The sequence below is a fragment of the Corvus hawaiiensis genome, chromosome 19, assembly GCF_020740725.1.
Source record: "Corvus hawaiiensis isolate bCorHaw1 chromosome 19, bCorHaw1.pri.cur, whole genome shotgun sequence".
NCBI lineage: Eukaryota > Metazoa > Chordata > Aves > Passeriformes > Corvidae > Corvus > Corvus hawaiiensis.
Genome location: NC_063231.1, coordinates 6,659,310 through 6,682,833, shown reverse-complemented (window position 1 = coordinate 6,682,833; position 23,524 = coordinate 6,659,310). Strand labels below are relative to the sequence as shown.

The window sequence follows — 23,524 nt, the reverse complement described above, 5'->3', positions numbered from 1 at the left end:
AGATGCTGAACTTCACTTTGTGTTGTCTCCAGATGGAACCAATTAGATCTGGCAATCGTGCTGCTGTCTATCATGGGCATCACTTTGGAAGAGATCGAGGTGAACGCTTCACTACCAATTAACCCCACGATTATCCGGATCATGAGGGTTCTCAGAATCGCTCGAGGTGAGAGGGATAAAGCAGAATTGACTCATGTTTGAGGCACACAGTCTGCACCAGGAGAGTTAAGCATTGGGAAACAGTCCTGGGGCACATCCCCATCATGATGTGCATAGTTCTGGCATCAACAGGCTGTAAACAAATAAAAGAACAATGGGGAAAATACTTGCAAGGAGCCAAAAAGCTGAGCCAACTGACCGTGTGTTTCTGCCTTAAGAGGACTTGAAGGCTGAGAGCTTAGAAATCAAGGAGAAGTAGCTATGGCAGTAACTCCCACAGATGCACCTGGGAAAATTGCTCCAGTCAAATCAAAGTCATCTCTTAACAGGGATTAGAGAACACAAGCTCAAGTATGTTGGCTTTAAAAGATGAGCATCTAATAAATTTAAATTCCTATGAGGCTTTACATCACACCACTTGGTGACAAAGCATGCCTCGTCATTCTGTATCCATCTGTCCCCTCAGACAAGTCAGGGAGCCAGCTTCCTCGGGGCCTGATTTTTCAGAACAGGGGGGTGTCAGGGCCAAATGATGAAGAAGTAAAATGTGAGTGCTCAGGCCCTTAATGAAGTACTGCCAGGCCCTCCTGAAGGGTATTGTGCTCTGAGGAATAATTGTTTTGATTACAGACCTCATCTAACCAGAGAAGGAGCAGGAGGAGAAATTAAATGCTGCTGTGTCTCAAGAGAGGGAAAAAGTGGGTTTTCTGTGCATTGGATCCCTTTCAGAATTAAAAATACATGCAGCTTCCAATTGGAAATGCAACCGTCTGGAAGAGATGTGTAAATCATTCCTCAGTGAATCATGTATGAAAGTGGGTAGCCTATGGAAGTGGGAAAGTAGCCCCAGGGCTGGGAAAGGAACTTCTCATGATAACCAGAGGAAGGAGATGAGTCCAACACAGATAAAGTGGGGAAGGAAGAGCCAGGCAGAGTGATAACACTTTCTCCAAGTCTCAAGGTAGGTGATGCTGCTATTCACAGAATTTTGATAGTATCCAGGCAACGAGGAGCGATGTAAAAAGGCCAGGGACTGTAGCAGCTAATGGAGAACACTTGACATGATTTCACATTTCTCTTCCTATAATCTGTGCTCCTGGGAGAGGGACTGAGTTTGTGCCTCTGTGCTAACGCTGCCGTTACCATACTGCAAACATGTCTTCTGCAGTGCTGAAGTTGCTGAAGATGGCTGTGGGGATGAGGGCCCTCCTGGACACCGTGATGCAAGCGCTGCCGCAGGTAACCCACTGCCGTATCGAACCAGAGCTCCTCTGGCCCACAGCTCATTTCCTGTTGCAGAGGAATGCTAATCATTTTATCTTTGCTGTCATTAGAGAATCACATTTCCCTCCCGAAGCACTGAGATACAGTCCTCACATTGAGGTCATTTTTGCCCCGAAGCCATTTAAGTTTTGGATTAAAGAATGCAGCAAGGAACAGGTCTGGAACAAAAAAATCAATGAATGTTCTTTTGTTGTGTTTTTTCCCCCCCATTTCTTTTTCTCTTTTCAGGTGGGGAATCTGGGTCTTCTCTTCATGTTGTTGTTTTTCATATTTGCAGCTCTTGGAGTGGAGCTGTTTGGAGACCTCGGTGAGTCTTCTTGTGCCGGTGGGAGGGGTGGGAATGGTGTGGGAGTGGGGGTCTCACAGCTGTGCTTGGTCCCACAGAGTGTGATGACACACACCCCTGCGAGGGGCTGGGACGGCATGCCACGTTCAGGAACTTTGGTATGGCCTTCCTGACTCTCTTCCGAGTATCCACAGGAGACAACTGGAATGGGATAATGAAGGTAAATGTTAAGGTTTTGTCAGCAAGTGTATTGCTGTTCTAGATGTGAAATTTGCCAAATCTTCTCAGTTTTCTTCATGAAAGGAGAACCCATTGCAGACTGAAGTTCATGCTGGAATCTCTTCACATCCCTCCATTCTTAGTGCCATGGTTCAGTTGATAAGTTGGTCATAGGTTGGACTTGAGGATCTCCAAGGTCTTTTCCAACCTGGTTGATTCTGTGATCATTCCCCCGTTTCCAGGACACGCTGCGTGACTGTGACCAGGAGTCCACCTGTTACAACACCGTCATCTCCCCCATCTACTTCGTCTCCTTTGTGCTGACAGCCCAGTTTGTCCTGGTGAACGTGGTGATCGCGGTGCTCATGAAGCACTTGGAGGAGAGCAACAAGGAGGCAAAGGAGGAGGCAGAGCTCGAAGCAGAACTAGAGATGGAGATGAAGACCATCAGCCCTGGCCAGCACAGCCCCTCGGACATCTTTGCGTGGAGAGGCACCACTGGTGGAGAGAGACCCGAGAGCCCCCGCAGGTTTACCAATCCCATGCAAATCAAGGTGGATTCTCAGCTCTCACTAGCTTATCATATGGTGAGAATCTTGGTTGGAGGGTGAGGAGGGCTTGACCTGCATTTTTGTTGGGGGAAGACTTGCACGAGTTGGTAATGAAAGAGGCGTGTACCAGGTGTCCTGGGCTTGTATTCCCCGCTGTCTGCTGCTGACTCTTGCATGGTTTGGGAGCCAATGCTGCAGGGAAGAGACCCCAGGCAGGTCTCCAGACCACCTTGATGCATCTGTTTGGAGGTAGAGAATTTTGCAATTTACTCTGGAGGTCAACTCAAGCCACAGAGTTCAGAGCTAGCTCCAAATTTACTCTAATTCAGAGTTTTGACTGGACCTTTGTGATAGCAAAATCATGAGTGTAATGTGTTTGCTTTTCTAATACAGACCATGAACCACAACATAAAAGAGGAATAAAACTTGGCTAATCTTTGCTTCAGTATTAAATTTGTTTTATGTAACCTCAATTTAAAATCCATCCCCGCAGTCAGGCTTGTAAGAAAAGATTCTTTTAACAATAGAATAATCCAGAGGAGACTCAAACCTGAGCTCACCAGAGCTAGTGGCAGAGCTCCCACCAGCAGGAGCATGGCTGTAATGTGGGAGCTGCTACGAGCTGCACCGCGTCTCCCTAAAGCACAGTTTTTGGATGAAGATTCAGTTTGAGGAATGAAACGCGAGGTCAAGCCCCAGACAAGTTCTTTGGGAGGTCACTGAACTGAAATTACTTAATAAATACAGCCTTTTTTAGTCTTAGCTGGTTGCAAATTGGGTTAAACTCTACACAGACCTCATTAACTTTTATTACATCATGATTTCACAACAGCATATCTTGGCCTCAGCCTGGGGTGGACTAATGAGTATTCTAATGCATGAAAAACTCATTTATGATCTTTAGTCCAAGGGTGAAAGAGAGTAAATCCCTGCTTAAGCTTCGTTTCAGTTCCTAAGCTACTGGAAATTTCTGGTGCCATTAGAGTCTCTGATGTCTGAGATGGAGTCCAAAGCTGCTCTTTGGCTCAGGAAAAAGGAGTTCAGGGTACTATGGGGAAATCCAGATTTACTACGTCCTCTAGGAAGAAACAACACATCCCAACTGTTGTTGTATGTGTTGAGCAGAGTACTGGCAAACTGTCGTCAGCCCTGTCATCCTGCACCAGGACTGACACTGGCAAAAAAGAGAAATGGCAAAACTGCAAATCAGTTGGAATGATACCCTCACTCTGCAGTCTGTTAAACCTGCCCTCTCTGGAGGTGGCCTGGGAAAGGGTTTATTCCAGTCGTGAACTCCAGAGTGTGTTTCTTTCTCTTTCCCTCAAACAGAAACCTCAAAAACCTCCAGGAGATCTTATTCTGACTATTTATTTTCCCAGCCAAAATCTTCAGGACAAATCTGATGCTTGAGCATGATAGCAGAGGAATACAATTCCCAGGACACGACCTTGCAAGGACAGCATGCTCTTTTGCTTGCCTCTTTCCTGGGATTTCTGCACCGTGTGCTGTTTGACTGTAGCGCCGGTCCTCATCTCATTGTATGCACGGGGCATTCCCTACATGGAAGGTGCACCCTGAAATCATTCCCCTGCTGCCTGCAAAAGCCAGACCCTGCTCTGTACAACCCCAGTGCTGTGGCCAGCTGGTTTGACATTGGCCAGAACACTGGGGGCACCTCAGCCCATGTCTGGCACATGAATTAGTGACCTGACACATGTCCATCCTATTCAGCTGCAGCTTCCATGGACAGGATGCTCAGCTTCTCTCCAGTCAGGTTATTTTAATTTCTGTGCCCTCTGGATATGGATTTAGGTGTCAAGTATTAGGTCCTGCAGCTCAAAAGCGTGCACCGTGTGTGCAGAAGCCTTGCAGCGAGTAGTGTCCTGTAGAAGTTGACAGCACCGATGGGAAGATGCTGCTCAGCCCCCAGGAGTGACCGGCCGTGTTTGCTGAGAGGGAGATTGTCCCCGAGGAGGGCCCCGGGCGGGAGCAGCCGCGGTCCCGGGGCAGCCGCCGTCGCCCCGTCTCTCGTAATGTCTGGGAAAGCTGTCTCTGCTCACCGTGATATTACTGCACTGTTCTCTCTCCTCTTCTCCTGTCCCATTGTTCCTGATACTGCTGTTCTCCCTGAACGTTTCCACCTTTTTTCCCCCTTCTATTTTTTTTTTTCCCCCTCATTTTGTTCATTGGGTTTGATATGCTGTCCTTTTTTTCTCTTTGTCTCTGTCCCTCACGTTTTTCCTCCTCTCTTTTTGGCTTGCTCTCTCTCTCTGCATGCTACACACCATCCCTCCTAGGAAAGGCACTTGTTTGATACCATATCACTGCTGATCCAGGAATCTCTGGAAGGAGAGCTGAAGCTGATGGACAACCTGTCAGGCTCTGTGTGCCATCATTATGCCCTCCCAGCTCCCGAATATTACAACTCTGAGAACCAGGTTAATATTCCTAATTTCCTGCAAAGTCTCCATCCAAACTCAATTTGACTGAGACCTTTAATAGCAAGTTAAAGTTCTTTATGTAATGCAGTCCCAGGGATTTTGAAGCATAAGTCAGTTTGGCTTTTTCTGTGGGAGCTGATGATGTTGTGTATCAATGCAAGAGGAAGAGAACAGGCTCGGAGTTTCCCTCATGAACACAGTAAAGAGTTTTTCATTGGGATTTACAGTTCATGGGTGTTGGAGGAGAAATGCACAAAATTCCATCTCCATCCTTCAGTGGGGTTCTTGTATTTGGCTTCCTGCTCCTAAGCTGGGCTCCACAGCAGTCTGTGTCAGGGCATGTCTGCAGAGCGTGCAGCACAGTGTGAGGTTTTCCCAGAGCAGAGCCTGAGCTGCTGGGGATCAGCAAATGATCTTTGTGTTCTGTACCTACTTGTACTGCATGAAAATCCAGTTTTGAAGAGTTTTCCTAAAGCGGCTTCTTGCAAATGGGTCACTGTAAACTAGATCCTCATCTCTGATCTAGTGAATTTAGGAGGGGAGGCAGCCCTTAATGATGCACAAAAGTAACTGTGTGCTCCAGTGCTTTCTCAAGCAGGCAGTGCTTGTTTAAAATTAGCTCATTTACTTCCTAGAATAAAATACCTACTTTTTAAAGTGCATTATTCTTTAGAGCAAATATTTTCCCTAAAACACAGCAGTGACCATAATAATAATTCAAGCACACCTATTTTTTCCTGCAATTGGAATTGAGAAAATTCCGTATTTCTTGATCTATTTTTCCCCCCTTTCTGGCTAAAAATAGCAGAAGTTTTCTTGTTAAATCAGTGTGCTTATTTATGAGCTCACTGACACTCTGAATTACCCAACTTTCAATGGTTCATTTGAGGAAAGGAACAAGCTTAGGTAAAATGAAATCCTACTGCAGGTCTTTATATAGCAGGATAACATGTCTCCCTCTGATTGCTCCATATTGCATCCCAGAGTCTATTAACCTATAGGAAGTGGTTGCCTCTAATAATTGCCAGAGGAATAGAGACAGTAGCTTTGGCAGGGAAGGCAGAGGGTCAGTAGGAAACTCAGCGAGAGCTGGTTGAAATTTTTTGTCACAACATTTTTCACCAGAAAGTGCTGCTGCAGCAAAAAAATGGGTTTGTTTTGACATTCCTGTAATGAAAAAATATAGCATTCCAATTTGCAATGGCTTTTTCTTGTAAAATTTAAGCTTTTTTTTTTCCCCCCCTCTCTATAATTAAAACTGGTCTAAATCAGTTGGATGTTTCCAACAAAATGTTTTGACGGCTTCAAACTCAGTTTCGGGTTTGGGAAGGCTGAAGGGGGGTGATGTTTTGTTTACATTTTGGCTTTTCTGTTCACACCATTTGTCATGTTCTCAGGCAAGTCAGGAATTTAGAGCAGTGCTGGGACTTCCTGAAAGCAACCTGATTAATAGCAGCTCCCAGCAGGGCAGCTCCAGCGGGCAGGAGCTGCTGGTGTCCACCACGCCCCTGCACAGCTTTTTCCTGGCTCCTGTTGGTGTCCCTCTTAGGGATTCCTGTCCTCAGGCTGGCAGCCTCTGCAGTGATGCCTTTTTGGGGAGCCTTATATGAAATCAGGGGCTCCAAATCATCTCTCTCATCTGTTGCCAGCAGACTGTGCTAGAGGACATATCAAAGCCAAGGTTAGATGAGAGGAGCCTGACCCTCTTACTTATCTCAGCTGAATTTTGAGCCTCTCCAGGCTCACTCATCGCTGGATTTGTTCCACCCCACGGCTGCCATTTCTAAGAGTGAGAAAACCCAGTCCTTTGACAACTTCAATGCAAGAGATCTGGGCCTCTGTATTTTCTCTTGGAAGATTTATTGCTGCTGAAAGACTTTTCAAGCACAGAGGACGGCAAAAGAAATGCACAGTGAGAAATGAAAAGGAAGCACCTGGGACTTGCCCAGAGCAGGCAGCCCCTGCGAGTGTGAGCCAGGTCTGGAGGTCGCCTGATGAAATGCCATTCCTGGTGCCATGAGCACTGTTTCCAGGGAGGGGATTTGGGAAGAATTGGGCCTGCTGCAGAGCAGGCACCCCCTCTTACAGTGCCTGGCAGCAGAGCTGTTGCTCTGGGGGAGATGCTACAGTCCCTTTCCCCCCTCTTTTTCCTCTAAAATCTGAAGTGGCATTTTCACATTTCTTATAAAAAGACCTCTGTATCTAGGGAGAGAGCTTCATCAATGATTTGATAAAGACATTTATTGATTGTTTGAATGCCTTCAGTGGGGATCCATTTGTGCAAGATGCATGAAAACAGAAGGAGTGTGGCTGTGTAGAGCCGATTCCCAGCTCAGGATTTCTCAGTGCCAGAGGAGGCGGCTGAAGCCAGGCCTGAGGGGCATTTGGGGGCTGAAAAATGCAGTTGGCTGCTTTAGTAGGGCAGATATTGGTGTCACTGGAGGCTCTTTAGCCAGCCAAAATGAGCTGAAAGCACTAGGAAGGTGTTTGCTGACCAAAATCAAGCTTTAAGTTTCTCCCTGTGCCCTTTTAGACATGAGGAAGTGAATTATGGTCCCACCTGCCTCTTGAGGGAGGGCGTCCCTGCAGCCTCCCTGGGGCACAGGGAAAGGCACACTCCATACCCCATCAGAAAAAATGGTTTTGTTTTTGGGGAATCTTTGCAGACTCAACAAGTTTAGCTTAGAAACCAGCATGGTTACTGGGGGGGGGAACAACTTCAGAGAAATTAGATCTTGAAGCCTCTTGTATTTGATCACAGCCAAGAGGATAAATCTCTCTAGTATGAAAGTAGTGTTACTTTTGCTTCTTCATGTAGACAGGAGAACAGCAAAATACAATGCTAGCATTAGTGTATGGTTTTAAACCCCCTCCCAGGTCCCTGGTAAGCACTGAAGTATGAATGTCCCACTCCTTTTTTAATTTCTTTGTTATATTTAATTTCTTTAATGTTCTGTCCCCAGTAATGATGTGCATGATGTAGCTTCTTCCACTGCAGTGATATTGCTTTAGTGTCTGGAAGTATTTAGATTATGATACTTTTTTTTCCTTTTGTTAATTTTCTTTTCCAAAAGATTTGTGTCCTGGTTTCTTATGTTTAATCATCTCTCCCTTTAGATCCCTCTAGCTGAGATGGAGGCTCTGTCTCTGACGTCAGATATTCTCTCTGAAAAGTCCTGGTCCTTAGCTCTGACGGATGACTCTTTTCCTGATGACATTAACACACACTTACTTAGTGCTCTGGAAAGCAATGTACATACACTGGTCGCTGTGTAGTCTGATGTTTACAGGGTTCTAAATACTGCTCCCACCTCTCTGCACCTGCCTAATGGCATTTCCAGTTCCAGCCCCTTCCCAAATAGCACCAACCTCTTCCCTGAACAGGACGCTGTCCTTAATGCCATTAGGTTCTGGGTTTTGTCACTCTCATGTCCACAACCTTGGCTCCTTGTGAGGAATGAGTGGTTATTTCAATTTTTCTTGTGGTGTCTTATGTATAAAAATAATGTATTTTCTACAAGTGAAATAGGTAGGAAAAAAAAGCTTTGGAAAGTGTCAAGGTTGACATTTCCTCCCCATCTGAAACAAATCAGTGACGCTGTGTGAAGAGACACCCATGAGCTAATGGCTCGTGTCCTCTGCTGAGGGGTCAGACCCAAGCCCTTGGTTTGGAGTGGATTTTTGTCATTACAAACACAGGCACCACAAGGCTTTTTGCATGATTGGTGCCAGACTGTTTACTTTACAAATAACAAATGGGGATCTCTCTGAGATGATACTTGTTTTGCAAAATTCTTTCTAGCAGTCACCATGCTGGAAAAAAATTTTTTTGGCTATTCAGTGTCATTTTGACCAACATAACCAGTATTTTGAACCCTGCCTTAACCATGTCCTCTTTGAAACATTAGACATTTTTAGCTGTGTAGCAGTCAAGTGCTTTTTTTCTGCTGTACAACAGACATAACTCCTTCCCCAACATTTTTAGATCATTCTTGTTTTCTTTGTTGTTGTTCATGTACCTGCCTTTGGATGTTTGTGTTGTTCATAAATTTTCTGCCATATTAGCTGACTGTCATCCTAATTAGCACTTATTTGAGAAACATCTCTTAAACCGTGACAATATTTCCCATCATGCTTCATGGCATCCTGTGCAAAAGATTTTGTAAACTCCATTTAACTTCTTGTATGAGGCCTTTTGTTTCAAAATTAGTATGGAGAGTTGGACAGAGGAGAAACCCTCCTAGTTTGGAATCAGATTAGACAACCTTGTTTGACAGCATTGCAAAGTCTCAAGGGTATAGCCAGGAAAGATGGTTTGTCTCCCCTCTCCAAAAAAAGCAAAACTGTGTTGAACAAAGGATTTTGTGAATTTTTATCACTACCAAAAAAGTGTTTGGTCACAACAGTTGCCCAAACTCCTGAAAAACTGCAAGTTTTCATTGAAATCTCTTCTAAATGCAATGTTTTTACACTTCATTTAGATGTGGCTTTAGTTGAAAAATATCTCCCAATATTTTGTTTGACTCAAAATAGATTTGGACTGGGATTTTTTCTTTTTTTTTTCTTTTCTTTTTTTTTTTTTTTTTTGTTGTTGTTGTTCAAGGAAAACTTGGATTTGATTTTCAGTCAAGCCAAAACAACATGTTTTTCAAAAGTACCACTGAACCAAAAAATCATGTGCTCCCACTGCTCTGTGGGCTGGCCTGGGAAGATCATTTTGCAGCCATTATTTTCAATGGTTTTCATGAATTTCACTCATGAGATTTCCGCCAAGATGATCCAAAAGTGGAAACGAGCCCTCTGTGGTATTGGATCCTGTCAATGAACCGAAAGGTTCACTGAAGGTTGGATTTGGATGGGATCTCGAATCCAAATTCTCGTGTTCAGATCCAAATGGGTCTGAGTTTGAGATCTCAGGTTTCAGGGCACCTTTTCTGCTTTAAGCTCAGTAGTGTGATGGCTAAACAGCATGAACTGGGTAGAAGGGGAAGGCAGGGAAGGACAGAGAGGTTCCCAAATCCAAACTCTCGGCTTTACCAGCACCGGTTCTGCTCTGCTTCCCCAGGCTGTATCAGGAGACTGCAGTCTCCCTTATCTAGGCTGTATCTAAGCTCTATCCAAATCAGCAGCTCCCCAAGGACTGAAACAAATGCTGCGTGGCAGTGCAGACCTGTTTTGTTCATTAAATTTGCAACAGTGGTCTTTTTTTTTTTCCTCTTCCCTGTCTTTTCTTTTTTCCTCATTTTTTTTTCATTTTTGCAAATTCCTTTTAATCTCATCATGTTTCTTGTGCAAACAAATGCCATAGTGAAATTTTGTTTTTACAATTGAAGGATAAAATTGGGATTAAAAAAAAATCTGGGTTGATTCCAGAAAACCTGTAATGCACTGAGTGAAGGGAAAATTTGTCAGAAAATAAGACCTGAAGTTTTCCAAAAATGATCAGCCAAATACTGTATTAGATTACAGTGGCACAAACTTATTCCTGTGTATTTCACGTGGGACATTTTAACGATTAAATAATTGTTTCATTAGAAATACAGTGGGAAGATGACTTTGCTTCAGTTTTTGCTAATACTCTCCAAGACAATAACACCCAAGAACATTTCTGGGATGGAGATATTTTCTTATGAAATCAGACCTGAATCCACTCAATATTGCCTCTGGGGCTGCCCATTCCAAGAGTCTCTTTGGCTGTAAAAATTCCACAGTGAACCTATATACAATAGCCCTCGCTTGCATTAGATCCCTTCTAATTACAGAGTGACTTTCACCCCGAAGCAGTAGAGCTTTAGATATCCTTTTCAATAAAGTGAGTTTAGCTATTCATTTTGTGAGAAGAAAATCCAATAAAATTGTGCTGTGAGCCAGAACAGAAAATATTTTTGATAAACTAGTTTTTGCATTTGGGTTGGGGTTTTTTGTTTGGTTTTCTTTCTTTCATTGTCAGAGGAGGAAACTACTCACCTTTGCAAAAGCCTGCCTTGCTGATGAGGGCACCTAGGGAGCAGAGGGTCAAAGTTCTGCCAAGCATGTGACCTTTGCTGGCCTTGAGGCATGATGCCTTCTTTGCATATCCCTGAAATAGTCATGGTTTATTCCTACGGTGTGGCTTCCTCTGTTTCTGTGGTCCATTGTGTGAGAGTTTATTGACGACCCCGACGGAGGGGGATGGCTCCCTGGTAGATCCATTCGTGCACCCTGTGCATGCCCATCGTGCCATCCTGGTTGCAATGGCTGTCGCTCGCGTTTCTGGGCACTTCTCCTCTTTCCCATCCTTCCACTCCTGCCTTCCTCACATTTTTCTTCCCCTCAGGCTGATCTCCACTCCAAGGACGACACGCTGACCCTGTCCCCCAGCAAGGACCTGCTGAGCGTGAGGAAGCCCTCAGTGGGACGCACGCATTCCTTGCCAAACGACAGCTACATGTTCCAGCCTCCCTACTCCAGCCCCTGCCCTGCCTCCCTGGGCGACAGGAAGCCGGCACATCACAAGTCCCAGTCAGGTACACCTCTCTCAACTGGGACAAGAGTAGGATTTTCCAATAGAGAAAGAGTTGTGGTTTTCCAAGTGTACTAGTTTGAAAACAAACTAGTGGGAGACACCAAGTCAGAATAACAATTTAATAGGGAAATAAAAGGAGGGGGGGAAAAAAAAAATAAAGGCGGATAACACTGGGTTAAACTGACAGAGTCAGGATACAACCTGGCACCTGTTAGTCAGGGTGGTGGTAGCAGTCTGGTAGAATGGTGGCTGCAGTCCTCTGAAGCTGTGATCCTGTAGAAAAGGGTCTGCTCTTCCTCAGAAGGTCTCCAGTGGTGGCTGTGTAGCTCCTGTCCTCTGGAAATCCAATGGAAAGGCTGTCTCTGGTGTTCAGAGTCTCAGATTATATCCACGACGGGATGCTTGGTTCCTCCCTCTGGGTGGAGCATCTCACAATGGGGTAATGAGTCATGAGGCCAAGTGTTGATTAGGCTCATTAACAGAAGATGGTCCGGAGGGAGTTATCTCTGAGTCAGGCGGCAGGACAATGATGGGCCATTAACAGCAAGATAGTCTGGGGGGAGGAGGTAAGGAAACACTGCCTCACCTGATTTCAACAGCTCATGAGGATGGGAATAGAATACACTGCAACCCAGGACACCAAGCTCTTCAGTAGGAGGGGGAAAATTGCCACTGGTTTCCAGCTGTGTGTCTAGACCTGTGGAATGGCTGTGAAAAGCCCCTCCACAATTTACAGAGCCCTGTTTAAGATAACTCCTTTCGTCATAATCTTTTGGCAACGTCACAGTGGCCTGGCTCAGCTCTGATTGTCCCCCTGCCTGGTTCCCTAAGGTTACAGTCCCTACAGCCTGTGCTCTATCCGTCCCACCAGGCCCCAGGGGAGAAATCCCAGTAGAGAAATATTTCCTCCTGTCTGTTTTTTGCAGCAGTACCTGTTCTGGCAGGTTTCAGAAGCTCTGTCTGGGAACATCTATGAAAGATGGGAAGATGGTGTCTCTAAATGCCTGTAAAATGAACATAAATGTGCTGAATTGAGAGACGTCTCAGTGTGAGATGAACAGGAGAATGAGAGAGTGTGGAATTGTTCTTCCCAGTGTGCATGGTTGGGATATATATCTTGGAGCTAAATTCAGAGATATTCTTAGGTACAGGGAGGGCTCTCCCTGCCTGCACCTCTGTCCCTGCCCTTGCAGCTGCCTCCCAGGGCTTGTCCCTGTGTCCCCAGTTCCTCTGCCTGCCAGGGGTTATCTGGGGCTGGGAAGTGAATGGAGCCACCTTTAATTTGTCTGTACATGCCATCATTTTAGACATTTGTCACCAATAAGACAGGGAAGTTTTTACAAGCATTGCCATTTGAAAGCCTCTAAGCAGAACATAATTTCAGCACTGTTCAGAATGGTAGGAGATTTGAACAGATTAGAAATAAGATGTTGAAATTTGCATAGTAATAAGAATTGGGATGAATAGTGACTGTTGAACAGAAGCAAATAAAAAAAGATGTGGGCACAAGGGAGGAAGATGAATGTGGTGTTGTGAGAAATCTCTGCCACAATACACAATTTTCAAGGTCAAGAGTGGTGATTTGAAGAACCTGTTTGCACATAATGCTAATGGTGCAGTTAAAATCCCATTGAAATCAATAGCAAATCTCCCATTAGCTTCAGTTGAGCCAGAATTTATGGGTCTCTGTAACAGTCAAGAAATTCCTGACGACACAAAAGAATCATGTTTGCTACAGTGAGAATTTCCAGTGCTTCATTGTTGACCCTTAATTGGGATGTATTTGCACTGTCTTGAACAAAAACTATGTCAGCAAGGGACTGGGTAATTTCTGAGTCCCTTCTTTTTCAAGACTTCACTTCCCAGTTTCCGTTTGGAGAAGCTGAGTAGTCCTATCTGACAGCCCTGGCTTTCTGGGGACAGGCATTGCACCTTCATAAATCCACAGGAAAAACAGTTCCACTGAGGTGTAGCAGAAGTACTTTGGAGAGGTAAAGCCGATGTCTTATAACCACATTAGGCAATTAAACCTCTTGTGTTTTTCTCCTGCTGGTGAAATTCCAATCATCTTAAGCAGGCCAGAGTGCTGGGAGGTGGGTAAGATGCCCAAATTCTGACATATCACTGTCCTCTTCCACCTACAATGTCACTGCTTTTCAGGGTGGAGGACGTCACCCCACCTGTTTACAGTTTGTAATATTATAGAGTGCAGTGAAGACAGCAAGAGGTGCCAGGCGCCTCTAATAAATCACCACAACCAAGCCATAATATTTCAAGCTGAGAAGGTTTTGTTGTCAGAAACACTGGCGCTTGCAGGAGGTATTTGTTTGAATACTCCTTAGTAATGGGGCTGTTGTTCTGGGAAAGATTCCAGGACAAATGAGATTCTCTGGGATGCAGTCCAGGTTAAATGAATTGTTTTGAAAAACGTTGAGCCTGTGTGTGGGGGGAGCACGCAGAGTTTCAAACCTTTTAGAAGAAGTAGCCAGCAACCACAAAGGGTCAGGAAGAGGCTGGAGAGTATGTGTTTCCTTCTCCTGGGAGGCTTTGTAAAACCAGCCTTGAGAGCTGCCAGGTGCTGTTCCCTTTCGCTTCATTTCCATTTCCATGTGCCTGCTGGTTTGGAGCTCCCAGCAGTTGGTCTCTGTGCAGGCTCAGGCATGGAGACACCTTCTAGAGCCTTTCAAAGTCAGATGCTTGCGGTGCTTAGAGGTGAGGCTGCCTGCAAAGTTATTGGCCCAAAAGCAGGGATGCAGGAATTGCCAGTTCAGATGAACTTGTAGTTCCTAGTCTTCTGTTCTCAACAGGAGCTAGTCCCAGTTGTATCAGGGGAAAATGCCAAGAAAAATGAAATAATAGACAATGCTGGAGTAATTTATTAGTAGATGGGAGTTTTTTCCCAGTTGTGGAGAGCCAGTTGCTGAATTCAGTGGTTTTGCTGTGCCTGTATGATCCAAGGTGCAGCACAGCAGTTTTCCCTGGGAGGTCACTGAGGTTGGGACACAACTCTTGGATGAACATGTCCCATCTCTGCCTCTTCTCCCCCTCGCAAGGTTCAAAGGCGTCAGTGCAGTCGCAGCCAGCAGACACCAGCTCTCTCCTGCAAATCCCAAAGGACCATTTCCACCATGTAAGAGCTCACGACCATTTGGTGGGGGAGAGCAAGCCCCAGGTCTCCCAGCAGGTGCACTCGCCTTCTGCTGAAAGGCTGCTCCGCAGACAGGTAAGCAGAGTTATGATCATAAATCCGCTGAGCTTTTATATTGATGCATTTCCTGGTTAACCATGCTTTAAATTCAAGGAGGGATTCACAGAGAAACCTCCAGAGAACTGTAATTCTCCTACAGAAATAACAAAAAGGTTGATGGTTTTTGATCTGAAAGCCATCCAGGAGTCTCCAAAGAATGTGCGTGATGAGTATCATGTCCTTTGGCAACATGCCTAAATGTTCTCCACATTGTTAGCACTTTATTTTTTTTAATCCTCCTCATAAATGCAGCCAAATGCTCCCTAGGGGCTCGTTGGGGTTGAGGAACTAATTCTTAACTGCTGTGATTTTTTCGGTGCTTGAAAGGACACAGGGATTGCAGGCTCCATCCCAGGCCACCCCTCCTCTGACTCCTCTGGTTTCCCAAAAGAGGAGAAGTGTTTCATGGAAATTGGTTATCTCGTATGCAAAACCGTCATGGGAAGCATACTGGTTTTACAGTGAGAATTGAAAACTAAAATCTTTTTCCATCAGCTGTGAGCTCTAAAAAGTTTTAGTATATGCAAAGCAGAACACATTTTATTTTGACACTGGTTTTATCTCTGGTTTTTGACTGGCATTGATTTAAATCCTGATTCAATCAAAGATCTAAGAGATCTAATCAAAGATTCCAGTCTGGTTGATTGGAAACATAAGTTTAGACTTATTTTTTTTTAGTAAAATACTTAAACTTGTGCTTCACTCTCACATTTTTAAGCATATTTCAATGATTGTGCAGCTGGACCAGGACCAGAAGCACATCTGATTCAAAAACTCTGCTTTCTTCAGTATTTCCATGCCTGATTTTACATACACAAAGGGGATCAGTTCTATTTTTTCAAAAGCAATTTCTTTGCTTTTGAATGAAAGTATTCCCATTTCTTTCATCTTTTAATCAACATTGACAAATTAGACAGTTGACTCATTAAGCTCTAAAAATGGATGTGAAGTACCAAGGTTAACAATTACATTAGTCTGTAATACTAAATTGACATAAGAAATTCCTTGCATGTATTCATTCACACAGGGCTGGCCAGCTACCCCAATCACCACTAATGGGGAAACTAATTGATGTCATGATTCCAGTTCATAGCCACTCTCTCTTGCTTTCTAATGAGTAACAGACCCATCCTTTTGAAGCAATCTAGCCAGAATAAATTACCATGCTAGCCATCTTCTCCAGTCTAATTTTGTTCATATCTTTGACGGCTTCTTTTTCTAGACCCTTTCATACGTTTAAGTCAATTTATTACCCTCCCTCCCTCTCCCTGCTCATGCAGTGACATGAACATGCTCTTGGAGTGACAGAGAGCAAAGAGCTTTGTGGCAGTGAGCAGACACAGTCCGTGGGCAAACCCAGCCTTGGGCAGGCTCCTGAGCAACAAGGAGCTCCCAGGCTGGCTAATGGGAGCAGTGAAGTTGTTCTGGTGATAGCTCTGTTACTGTTAATTGCAGTCTAGATGGCCAGACACTGGGAAACTTGGTCCTTTAAGAGGCAAAATTCCCTTTACAGCCCCAGCACTTCTGCTTGCTCAGGTGCTTTCTGCTTTGCTCCTTTTTATTGCTACCACTAATTTCTCACTAGCACATCAAATAGCCCAAACTGGCAAAGCAGTTTTGTTTCCAGTACCCATTTCTCCTTATCATTACATATACTGCATGCAATTCTGATTTGTTTTCTTTTCTTTTTCTTTTCTGTTCTTTCCCTTCCCTCTCCTCTCCTGAATCTATAATAGATAAACCTTGTCCACCACATACCTGGTCCTTGCACTTTCCCTGAGCATTAAAACATGTGTGTTTAACCTCCCTTTCCCTCCAGACTGCTGGAGAGCGAGCACAGCCCCCACAGTAACGTCCAGTTTAGACTCCGGAATGTTTGACAATTAGCAATGCACTCGCAGAGGAAGACGAGTGGATCGGATGCTTTGGGAGAACATTCCTGCTGAGGATTGGGCTCCTCGGCAGTGCATGGCACAAAGGCTTTTCTCCAGAGGAATTCTACCTGAAATTAAACCTATATTGATTCTGTAGTTCCAGGACTGTGTATCCAAGGTGTAGCCCACACCAAGCTGTGGCTGCTACAGGTGTACACCCCTCTGGGATGGCAGAGGGTGCTTTTATTTTCAAACAAACCAGTAAAACATTTGTACAGTTACTACTAACAACAACCACAGATGCCTGTATCATAGGCAAAGAAAGAGCTGGTGATGACTAATACTGTCGTGGTGTGCAACACAGGTTGGTGTGCAAGCAAAAGTAATGACAACAATTACTTTTTGCTTCTGTATTCGACTTCTGTGTGGTCTGTGTCTCTTTTCAGGATATGAACATGATTTCTTCTCCCAAACACTCACTAAAACTACTGGTGCTGAGGAGACCAGCATAACTTCACTCCTGACTGATTAGTTGCCAGTGTTATGCTGTGAAATTTTAACTAGAAAGGATTCACCAGCACTGGATTAAATTGTTTGCCATATTAAATATTCTCTGAGCTGTCCCCGTTGACAACGGGAGAGCAATGTGCAGATGCTGCAATAGACTCTGGTGTTTCTGTGCACACATGGACTCACTGCAGCTGACGAGAGCTCTGCTGAATAGAGATCATTTGGCTCAAATGATCCTTGTGGGACAATATTTATATAAAGTGTATGATCATTTTGGGGTGATTTGTCACAAAAGTATTCCTTAGCATGAGGAATTTCATCATTTCATCTCCTTACACTTTTCTAAAGGACTGGGACCAGCTGTATGCATTTCCTCCAAATTTTCCTGTGAAGATTTTTATCTTTAAGATCATTTAAGAGTCTTCTCAAACAGAGACTCAGCCTTTAAGGGCCAGTTAACATGGCTGATTTATAAAGCCTTTTGACAAGGAACGCAGTGCAGTGAAAAGGCAAAGCCTTCAAAACATGCCCAACGTTCCCTCTGCCAGCAGGCACTGATACTGCATAAGGCTCCAGACAGCCAAGGCAAAATGTGCCTTAGGAAGCCTGAACTTAAGCATCAGAATGAATTGAAATAATTACAGTTTATTATTAGTCCAGCTTTGGACTCCAGCATTTCCAGCTCCTGCCGTAAGATGGTGCAGAGTCACGGCTCCAGCCAGGGGACCAAAGCCAGGGACAGGCTGTCGCCTTGATACTGGCACACAGCAGGGTTGCTCTGGTGTTGCTGCCTCTGGGGATCCTGTTCCAGGCCCTCAGCATCACCTGAGCTGGAGAAGGGAATGCACAGGCTCACTTGCACATCTTTCTTTCCTGCTCACACCTGGGCTGCCGAAATTATTGAAGGCTTTGCTGTAGACCTTCATCCTTTGCATAACAAGAACATGACTAAGTTTGGGTGGGGGCATTCTGGTTTTGCAGCTCTCCATACTTAGAGGAGAAAGCTAAAGGTCAACCATTTAGGAAGAGTGAAGGGATGCCACACAGGGACAAGCCCACAGGTCCTTGACAATGGGAAGTGGTAGAACCCACAACACAGGTTGTTACAGGAGTCAGTGGGTCTGTGCTGAGGGATCTCAGCAGAGCTGAGTGTCCTGTAAATGCTGTGCCTTGCCTGTACTAACCTTTGTTTGGTCTGTCTCTCTCACCTGGCAACTCCTCTCCTCCCCAACCCCTCTGCGCTCCAATACAGATGGCTATAAGGAATGACTCTCTGGATAGCAAGGAGAATCTCCACACCGAGGTGAGTGAGCTCTCTGACCCAAATGTCCCCACTGTGCCCAAGGAGGAGTCACCAGTGGCTCTGACGCCCTCAGAAGCGAATGAGTTGGCTGCCTGGAGTCGGGCGAGTGTCCATACGCAGCAGCATTCCCACAATCAGTATAATATTTCAAAGCAGGCACCAGCATCCTGTGCTTGTGCAGACTCGTATCAGGAGACCCCTGAAGACTCAATGGACCAAGAAGTATCTGAAATAAACAGCTCCTCGGAGCCTTTCACTTCAGAAACTTGCACAGCCTCGAGTGCCTGTTCAGAGGGTCAGCCTCTCACTCCTAAGAGGAACGTGGGCAATACCGGCAATGTGACACTGAAGGACCTGAAGAAATACCACAGTGTAGACACCCAGGGTCTGCTAAAAAAACCGCCCTCTTGGTTAGATGATCAAAGGAGACATTCAATAGAGATTTGTTCCATGGAAAACAGCCCTCAGCACCATTCCACATCCAGCTCCTCTGGCTTTATAAGTCAGGTGGTCAGTGAAATGGAAGGCTTGCAAGGAACGCGGCAGAAGAAGAAACTGAGCCCTCCCTGTATATCTATAGATCCACCTGATGGGCAGAGTTTGGTACCTAGGGGACCTCACAGCATCTCACCTGCCAGTGGAGATGTTTGCTTGAGGAGGCGTGCTCCGTCCTGTGAGTCCAAGGATTCAATGGATATAGGGGATTCTCTGCTTCCAGACAGTATGTCAACATCTCCTACCCCAAAGAAAGACTTGTTGACACTTCCTAGCTTTTCCTTTGATCAAACGGAAATGGACCCCTGAGTTACTTTTCTGTTGGTGCCAAATGTTTTCTTCCCTTCATGTAATAGAGAAAAAAAAAATTTAAAAAAACTCTGTACTCCAAAATGGCACTGGGTAAAAAATTTCCAAAGAAAGATTAAAGAACCAGCTGGTTAAAAGAGTGGTTAACCTATATCACGCTTACTTAAGCATATGTTCTGCTTAGGTAAAAGCAATACAATGTGCAGAATCTATATGTATATTATATTTTATTAAATTAATTGAATCTAGCATTGCGGGATGTAGTACATTTTGTGACTAAAGACTCATTTAATTTTCTTCTATTTTATGTATCTCAGAATATTTCTGAGATAAAGTTGGTTTTTATGAATATTTTAACCTAAAAAATATATATATTTAATCCCTTCTCTTTTTTTTGTTTTGTTTTGTTTGGGTTTCATTTTGTTTTGCAAAGCACAAAATGTAGCCAATTAGTGCATTACAGAAGAAATGTATCCCACAGTCAGCAGTAAATAAGGATTATTTAATGTAATTTATTTTTCCCCTTGGACTTCAATGATATTCTGGGAAAACGATTGTTTGCGTAGTACAGAAGCGCAGTGGCAATTTTTTAACAGAATATTCCAATCTTGCATAAAATTGACATTCAGAGTGTGAAAGCAAGTGCTCAGACCCAGGAAGGTCCAACATGCTGATAGATGTCTGAGGACGGTGAAGGCAGAGCCATTTAACAGTACAAGATACTGGATTATGAAAGGATGTTGTAGATCATCCACTGGCAACTCACAAAGTCACGTCCATGGTTAATTTTCATATGTGCCTAGGAAACAGGCAACAAAGGCCTGTGGTCACTTCCAAGATGTTTTTCCAGTGTCTCCAGGATGGACTATTTATTTTGCCGAGTTTTACACCTCCCTCATCCCTCTGTTTGCAGTGGAGCTCCTCCTCTCTGCACTCTGTGGAAAGGAGAGCGAGGTCAAGTTTAGGACTTGCAGTGGGTGAATTCGGGGCAGACGTGGCACAGCAGTGGGCTTAAGCACATGCCTAAAGTTAAACTCTTGCCTAAAATGCCTGGAGGTTGATCATATTTAAATAATTCTTGAAAATTAAAATCATATGCTTATGTTCTACAGAATCAAGGCACTTCTGCAAGTTATTTTACAGATTACATGAAAGAAAGTCTGCAGGTACTGAAATGACTGCTGATTTTCAGTAAAACAGCCAGGTATTTTGCTATCACTGCTAGAGGTAATTTACATGACCCCAACTGCAATTTTATTTCCAATCTATCAATAGCCTTAAGCAGCAACATGATGATATAAAGTAGATAAACCCAGAATTCATGTCTTACTTTGTAACATTAGTCATCTCAGAAATTACCTGTTTACTCCTGTGCTAATGCCCACTGCCAAAAGCAATCTGTAAAACTGGACAGCACAGCCTGAAAACCATGAGAAGATGGCCCCATTCGACACCTCCCCTCCTCACATGACTGATGGAAGCCAGACATTAACTCCACTCCACTTCCATGAAATCACATTAAGATGTAGGCTAAATTAGACTGCAGGCATGCTTTGAAGTGTGCCAACAGTCACAGGTTTAAAACCAAGTCCACGAATGGTGCCTCTGAACCAGCACAGGGAGGAGGAGGATTTGTGCTAATTCTGTCAGTCGGGAGTTTGTAACTTTTTGAGAACTACTGATCTTTTCAAATCACTACAACATGCTGATGTACAGCCTTTTATCCATTCAGAGATTAGGCTACTTCCACCACGTGTATCTGCATTAGCTTGGAGTGTACACACAAGGAGAAGATGCTGTTCGCACCCCACAGCCTATGTGAGGTCCTAAGCCCCTTTATTTTCACTTGAGGACATTTACTCCATAATCAATTCCTACTGATTTACATGTCCAGGAGAAATGTAAGGGCTTTCAGCAGGAAGTCAGGCAATCAGTGGATTTGAAGTAGGAGGATTAACATTCTGTACTATTTACTGCAGTTAGATTAATTCTTGGCTGGGACATTTTTCCCCTCTTCACCACAGGCCCATACAGAACCCACTCTCTTTGATATGCCAGCCCAAATCCAGAGTTAAGCCTGTCTAAAGCAATGATTTCAAACAAACCTTTCATCAGTTCTTCCCCCAGATCATATTTAAGGAAATAATAAAATTACAGTGCATTAAGCCTGAGAAATATTCTTAATCCCTTTTTGGTTTTACACTCATAATGATCCCTAGCTTTTCCTTTCACATGTGCTAAATAGTTTGGGAAACTAGCTAGGCCACTAAAATTGCCATCCCTGGTTCCTTAATGATTAGGATCATGTTCACATGATGATACTACTCTATAGATCCTTCCTTACAAAAAACCCACTGAACATTTTAGCTTGAAATCATGGCACAAAACAGTGATGTGATGTTAATCCAAATGCTCAACTCCAAATGTAACAGAAAGCCTAAAGGCTGTTCTATTTTAATGCTTGGGGTTTTGCCTACTGACAAGGTTTGTGGAAGTCACAGAAAGTTTACATCATACATGAATATTCAGTAAAGAGTAGCCAATAAAAGATACTCTATGATGATGCATTCAGGAAAAGAAATCCATGTAAAATAGATTGTTTTCTAAACCAGATAGGTTTTTTCTAGATGCCCTTTTGAAAGACAAATACAAATGTACTGCAGCCTGTGCAATAATACTCAAATCATTTTAAATACCTTCGGGGGGGTTTTATAGAATTTGACTTTTTTAAACAAAATGTACAAAATCCACAGGAATTCTGTAGAATGGTTATGTTGATAGAATTTTTTATATTTTTGTAGAAATCTATAGAGAAATTGTTAAAAGTCTGCGTAGCATCTTGGCAACAGAAGCAGCACTTATCTACAAGTTTCTTTTCATAAACCTGGAGCCAGGCCTGCTGTATTACAACACGTAGAGCGTAGTTTCATAGCCTGCATCCAGGTTGTGTTCAGGAGTCAGCAGCTAAGCTCAAGTTCCACGATATTGCAGTGCTATTACTGTCCAAGAACTGTACCCACATAAAACACCTCCCCCCAGAGCTCAGCCCCTGTCCTTGGTGAAGTAGTCACATGGCTCTCCAGCTCATTCAAGCACACCAGCACTTTACTACTGTGGATTTACTGTACGCAGGTGGGAGGAGGATATTTTGTTATTGCCAGTCTGACACAATGGGGGAAAAGAGATTGCAGACGTGTCTGGAAAAATGTAAATTCCATTCTTGCAGCCCCTCGCACATAGAAGTGATTTTTCATTACTTGGTTACAGGTTTGTACTGTAGATATTTTGGAGGAGGGCAAAGAAAATACTGGTTTTGACTTCTGTGGATCGCACTCAGCACTAGGTGTGTTCAAGGAGAAAATAAAAAAACAAGAAAAAAACCAAGAAAACAAAAGCATTACCACTGTAAATGAGGCTATGCCCCAGTCTCTCCTTTTCTGCCCCTTTGGCTATAATAACCCATGTACACTATTACACGAGGTGACTAGAGTAGGCACAGTACCATTGCAATGTCCGTAACAACCTAGTATATATGATAGAACTTTGTATTTAATAGTTAATATATTGTTATACTGTATCAGGTATATAGGCCAAAACGAGGTCTTTTGGTCAGGGCAACAAAAGGTGGTACTCATGGGGAAAATTGAATTAAAATGTTCCTTTTTAAAAAAAAAAAAAAAAAAAGACGACAAAAAATGAGTGTAAATCTTTACAAATGACAAAACCAAATGTGTCCTATTAAAAGCTTTTGAAAAGAAAAACAACTGTGCATTTCCCTTTTTTTGTTGTTGTTGCTGATGATAATCTGTATCACTCCAGGCAGTCAAGTCTTTGGTCATGTTTTAATTGCGAACAGTTGGAGAAGGTATCAGCAGTGGCAGCCAGGAGGCTGGAAGGAAGATTGGGAAATGCCAGCCCTTTGTGGAGCAATTTGATGTGACCACAAGCAAAGCTGGCCCTGGACACTACCCAGGGTGTGCAGAGTGACCAGCGAGACCATTGGCTGTGCCCTTGTGGATCCCTCTGCCCTGGCAAGAACAGCTCTGTGCAAGGCTTGAGGATGTCAGGACTGCAGCGGAGAGAGCTGCAGCCAACAGGGAGAAAGGACTGAGGAGAAGGGGCAGATCTGATCTGTCTGTGAAGAGGAAGATGCTGGACTTTTCCACTCATTCACATCTTTGGGATGTGAAATCCAGCAGCAACTCCTGCTGTCATTTAACTCCTTGCAAAGCAGGAGCTGGTGGGGATGGCACTGCCTAGGGGCTGAAAGGCAGCAGGGGCTTGGAGCTCAGGTACTGCTTAAGTACCACGAGAAACATTTCATAGAATCATAGAATGGTT

The 23,524-nt window shown here is 44.0% G+C and overlaps 1 protein-coding gene across 25 annotated transcripts in view; it reads left to right on the top strand.

Moving 5' to 3' along the window:
• Positions 1–22,944, top strand: part of CACNA1G (calcium voltage-gated channel subunit alpha1 G) — a 146,725-nt gene extending 123,781 nt beyond the window's left edge. For 17 of the 25 annotated variants that reach the window (XM_048323348.1, XM_048323346.1, XM_048323342.1 and 14 more), the window contains 10 exons: positions 33–166; positions 1,328–1,398; positions 1,672–1,750; positions 1,828–1,949; positions 2,191–2,535; positions 4,797–4,937; positions 8,058–8,192; positions 11,257–11,446; positions 14,499–14,668; positions 18,329–22,944. In XM_048323348.1, coding sequence (XP_048179305.1) covers positions 33–166; positions 1,328–1,398; positions 1,672–1,750; positions 1,828–1,949; positions 2,191–2,535; positions 4,797–4,937; positions 8,058–8,192; positions 11,257–11,446; positions 14,499–14,668; positions 18,329–19,183 — 2,242 coding nt within the window. In that variant the 3' untranslated portion in view covers positions 19,184–22,944. Of the gene's footprint in view, positions 1–32; positions 167–1,327; positions 1,399–1,671; positions 1,751–1,827; positions 1,950–2,190; positions 2,536–4,796; positions 4,938–8,057; positions 8,193–11,256; positions 11,447–14,498; positions 14,669–16,428; positions 16,931–18,328 lie in introns of those variants that run through there. The other 8 variants (XM_048323351.1, XM_048323353.1, XM_048323343.1 and 5 more) reach the window with 8 other exon arrangements.
• Positions 22,945–23,524: the final 580 nt, after the last annotated feature.